Raw genomic sequence first — 5,000 nt, 5'->3', positions numbered from 1 at the left:
TTCTTCCTTTGGCGTTCTTAGAAACTCGTAGGCTCTTTGGAAACCGAAGCTGAGAGCGAGAGAAGCCTTTTGTCGGCGCTCTGCATGGCGCCTGATGCCTGGAATTATTTTAATAGCGAAAGAGCCGTTTGTTTTTTGGACTAAATATGATCTTTTTTTATTTAGAGAGCGGGAGAGAATTTTAAAAAGTGGCGGGAGGTTCATAATAATTGTGAAATTTATTATGCTAATTATTTTAGTCATCATCCTCATCATTACTATTACTACCATTACTCTGCTGTTAGTAAAATTAATTAAGACATAATATTGTTGAAAGCATAATAGTATTAATGATAACAGAAATTGATATATGAAGATAGTAAATATATTGATGATAATAGTGACCCAAAATGATGATAGTGAATACATCATAGACAGAAGCGACAATAAAAGTCATAATAAGAACAGCGATAACAAGCGATAAGCAAATGAACAAAGAAAATCATTAGCAAACCGATTTGTTTAAGTACTCGTTAGTATGGGCAACATCATCCCAACACTCGTAAATCTGAACAATTTTTTTTTAACTAGTGGCGAAGTGTCCTTGAAGTTGTATATCTATTTTTAGAAGCAAAAGCCAGACAGAAGGTTTTTTTTTCTATTCCACGGATTATTATATATTTTTTGTCGTATTTTATATTCCGTAACTTAAAAAAAAACATGGATGATGCGTTAATGTATAGCTTTCTATTTATGAAGGGATTTGATGTTGCTGATTACCGTAGCTGTGATAATGATACGAAGCGATAGTGTGTGATAGAACGCTTGTCGCCCCTCGTTTATATTTACATTAATAAGGTTATGGGCGGTAAATAAATCACAACAAGTTCTGGAACCATTACTGATATTCGCAGTAATGTTCTTTTCTTGTTGGCAAAGAAAATGTTGCGCTAAAGGACGGATCCGTTGCAGCTAAAACACTCGGCGTGGAGAATAGTGCTTGTAATCCTCTTTTTTATGGATCTAATCCTTTTTCGCGTGGTATCCGATGTCGGTTGGCGATGTTCGTCCCTTTATCCAAGCGACAACGGCAGGTTTCGACAGCAAGTTCATTTATGATTGGGTCAAGGAAGGAAGATTTGGACTTGGGCGTCAAACAGGCTGTTTTTTGTTGGAGATTGCTTAGATTTTTTCAAATTTGATACACGCGTCAAAGAAATGATTTATTATTATTATTATTATTATTATTTATTTAGTAGGTAATTGCTTAGATTTTTTTTCAAATTTGATACACGCGTCAAAGAAATTCATTATTATTATTATTGTTGTTGTTTGTTTTTCTTGGGTAATCAACTATATCGACGGAGAATTATTCGTCCGCATAGATCAGAAACACCTTGGCTTCGGTTTGACGTTACCACAAGAGGAGGATTGGCGGGGAATGAAAATCGTTAATCACCATCACATCTGCTATAAATTGATTTCCATGCTCAAAATAGCGGTTTGCGACGCGAAGTAGGTTTCCCCGCCTTTTTCTCCCCCTTCTAACCCATCTTTTCCCCTATCTCCCCATCCTCCTCTGTCTTCCCCATCTTCTTCTATCATCCCCAACCTTCCCCCTCAACTCCCCCCCAACCCTCCTCTACCATCTTCCCCCATCTCCCCCTCCTTCCTCCCCATGTCCCCCTCCTTGCTCCCCACCCCCCTCCTTCCTCCCATCATCCCCTCCTTCCTCCCATCCCCCTCCTTCCTCCCCATCCCCCCTCCTTCCTCCCCATCCCCCCCTCCTTCCTCCCCATCCCCCCTCCTTCCTTCCTCCCCATCCCCCCTCCTTCCTTCCCCATCTCCCCCTCCCTCCCCATCCCCCCCTCCTTCCTCCCCATCTCCCTTTCCTCCCTCGCTCCCCATCCCCCTCCCCCTCTCCCCTCCCTCCCTCCTTCCGCCCCACCCTCCCCTCCTTCCTCCCCATCTCCCCCTCCTTCCTCCCCATGTCCCCCTCCCCCCTCCTTCCTCCCCATCTCCCCCTCCTCCATCGCTCCTCATCTCCCTCCCCCACCCCCACCTCCACCCCCACCCCCCACCGTCCTCGCGCTACCCGGTGTTCTCAGCCAACGTTTACGCATCTCATTTGGCTGAGAGAAAAAGTGTCCCCAAGGCTTCGGGTATGTTTGGCGCCAACTCTTCTAATCACGAAAGAGAGCGGGCGTTTCATTGGCTAATGGCCAAGGTACGTCTGGTAAGCCCCGCCCACTCGTGTGTCATCGTGCCAATCATGAAAGAGTATTTATGACTGACAGATAGATTAGTACCTAGCTCCGCCTACGGCCATATTTAATTGTACAGTGATTTTTTTTTTCTTGCTCTTTTTTTTTTGCGTCTTTGGGTGAAAGAAATTGTTTGGGAGTGAAAAGATTGAATTCTGAAATTCATAGCACGTGTGTGTGTGTTTTTTTTTTTTTTTTTTGTGTGTGTGTGTGTGGATGTATTTGTGTGTGTGTGTGTGTGTGTGTTTTCGCGTGCGTGCGTGCGTGCATGCACACACACACGCACACACCTATCCTTATGCACTCCTTTGGATACAAATATAGGTATAGGTATGGATATATGAAAATACAGATATTCACGTATATACAAACACTTGTCTAAAGAATGCACCTCCGCTGTAAAATCAGCAATCTTGGAACATGTGTCGCCGGTCACGGAAAAGAGCAATAAGTTCCTCCGTTTCTTTAACAAGTGAAGTACGGTTTCTAGCAATGACGTTCGGGTTGTGTAAAGTCATAAAAAAAAAACAGCTGTGATAGGGAGATTGCAGACTTCGAAAATCATGTGCGTGTTTGGTGATAGGAATAGAATATTGAGACCGGGAGGAAAATGTGCTTTAATAATTTATTTGAGACTTTGTGTGTGTTTGTATCTTCAGTACAATGCGTTCTGGAGATTAATCACAATTTGGATGAATTTAGATGATCTAGCAAAGCTGAAAAGGGACGTGAGGAATAGGTATGTAGGAATAGCACATAGCAGCCGCCGTGCACATTATCTAAATGACAAATTCACCATGGATTTTTTTTTTCTGGAGTATTCTGGATGAAATAATGGGACGAACGGCGGAGGTCGGTGAGAATAACAGGATTTCCAAACGCAGTCGATATCTCGGGTGTTCTATATATCCTCAAAGTATATCTGATTAATTTCTAGGTGTCCATGGAATATCGACGTGCTTGATGGCCTTAGAATACCCTCTGATTTCCATAAATTTAGATAATTGGGGTTTGAATGATATACCTCAAATGTCACGGTGATTTTAAGCCCGAGTGACGGATGGGGTCCACGCTGGCCAGTCCTTGCAGAAGCGAAGATGCGCCGCCCATTCATTTACTCTTTTTTTTCTCTCTCTCTCTCATTTAGTACGTTTTTTCTTAACCTCCACCGCTTCCACTTTTCAGAGCAAGGCGTCCGGCCCCTTGGCACAGCTGGGCGCTCAGCAGCAGCAGTTGGTGCAGCAGTTACAGGCGGTGCAGCGGCAGTACTTGCTGCAGTCGGGCCTCCATCCGGGTCTTCATCACCACAATGGAGAAACTCGTGAGTGTTGCTCGAAGTTGGTGTAACTGTATCGCTTTACGCTATGAGAGGTGTAGCTGTAGATACAGAAGATCATTACAAATATACAACGCTTGAAATGTATTTGGCAACAGGTAATCGAAACATCAGTACACAGATGGTGCGCGCTTGAAAATAGCACGTATGGTATTTTCTCGGTGAAAAATAGGAACACCAGACTTACACGCACGCAAATACACGCACGCACACACACACGCACGCACGCACACACACACATGCACACACACATGCACATTGGACACACACTATTGTTCGCAATTCTGATGTATTAATAACTGGATTCAGAAGGAATAATTCGACATCATGTAAAATTATGATAACAGAATGACTTGTAAGGCAACGGCCACACTTGCCTCGTCAGTCCGGGCTCCTTAGACAGCCACGCCGAATGTCTGTCGGCAGCAGGGCGGGATTGGTCACACTATCCCCGCGTAGAGAGAGATCGTCCCAGTCTAGACCGAAGTTCCTGGATGAACTGCACAGCGAGAATAGGCGTGGTTTTTTAATGAATTTCTTCGCATATCGATTGAACAGTTTCAAAATATATGGTAAACCTATAGAAGCCAATCCACTTATTTTATTAATTATTGTACACTATGGTAGCAAACCGAAAATGCGCAAATTATTATAGTTCGTGTATTGTGTGCTCTTCTACCGTTGTATCAACACGGTTGTGTTTTTCATACTCGCACAATCATAAACATCACACAACCGCTCCGGCTACCCGAATATACCGATTTTGAACCGAAACAGAAAATCCGACACTGTTCTTTCCGATAACACATTCCGCTATTAGTATAATCACCAATGTTCGAGAGACGTAATTATGGACTGATAAGAATCGCAGGTGGGAGGAGGCAAACGCGATAACTGAAATGGAGGGAAAAAAAATTCATTCATCGCCGATTGTGACATAGCCTTACCGGCCGTACAATTATACCTCCTGCGAAACTAAATTCCCCGTTCCTCGTTGATTTCTTTCGTTATTATTATTTTTTTAAAACTTTCCTCGTTGATTTCTTTCGTTATTATTATTTTTTTTAAACTTTCTGCCCGAATGATGTTTGTGGATGGCATACCGTAATTGTTGTCTGGCTCTCACAGTGACTACCAGGTTGTAAATAATGTCTGAGATGAGCTCGGTGTCTTCAGTCTGTCGGAGTAGTTTTTTTTTCTTTCTTTTTTTTCTTTTTTTTTATTCCTTAAAATTTTGTTGAGGCACCATTGTTCGTTGTAATATATATAAATTATTTTGGCAATGCAGTTATACCTAGCTTGACAATCCGGTAATAAGCCTCCTAGTAATTGTAGTAAAGTGTTGTTGTTTTTTTGTTTACCATCGTCTTCCCTTCATCAGCTGGGGCGAGAAACCAACACCGCGGTTTTCGTTCGGTGTC

The 5,000-nt window shown here is 42.7% G+C and overlaps 1 protein-coding gene across 1 annotated transcript in view; it reads left to right on the top strand.

The window, feature by feature from the left end:
- FoxP (forkhead box P) overlaps window positions 1-5,000 on the top strand; it is a gene marked incomplete in the record, with an annotated part of 360,469 nt that overhangs the window by 319,787 nt on the left and 35,682 nt on the right. Inside the window, 1 exon segment of the mRNA XM_070135793.1 lies at window positions 3,429-3,564. Within this exon segment, the coding sequence (XP_069991894.1) occupies window positions 3,429-3,564 (136 nt within the window).

The sequence above is a fragment of the Penaeus vannamei genome, chromosome 21, assembly GCF_042767895.1.
Source record: "Penaeus vannamei isolate JL-2024 chromosome 21, ASM4276789v1, whole genome shotgun sequence".
In the NCBI taxonomy this organism is placed as follows: domain Eukaryota; kingdom Metazoa; phylum Arthropoda; class Malacostraca; order Decapoda; family Penaeidae; genus Penaeus; species Penaeus vannamei.
This window is presented reverse-complemented; position numbering and strand designations above follow the sequence as displayed.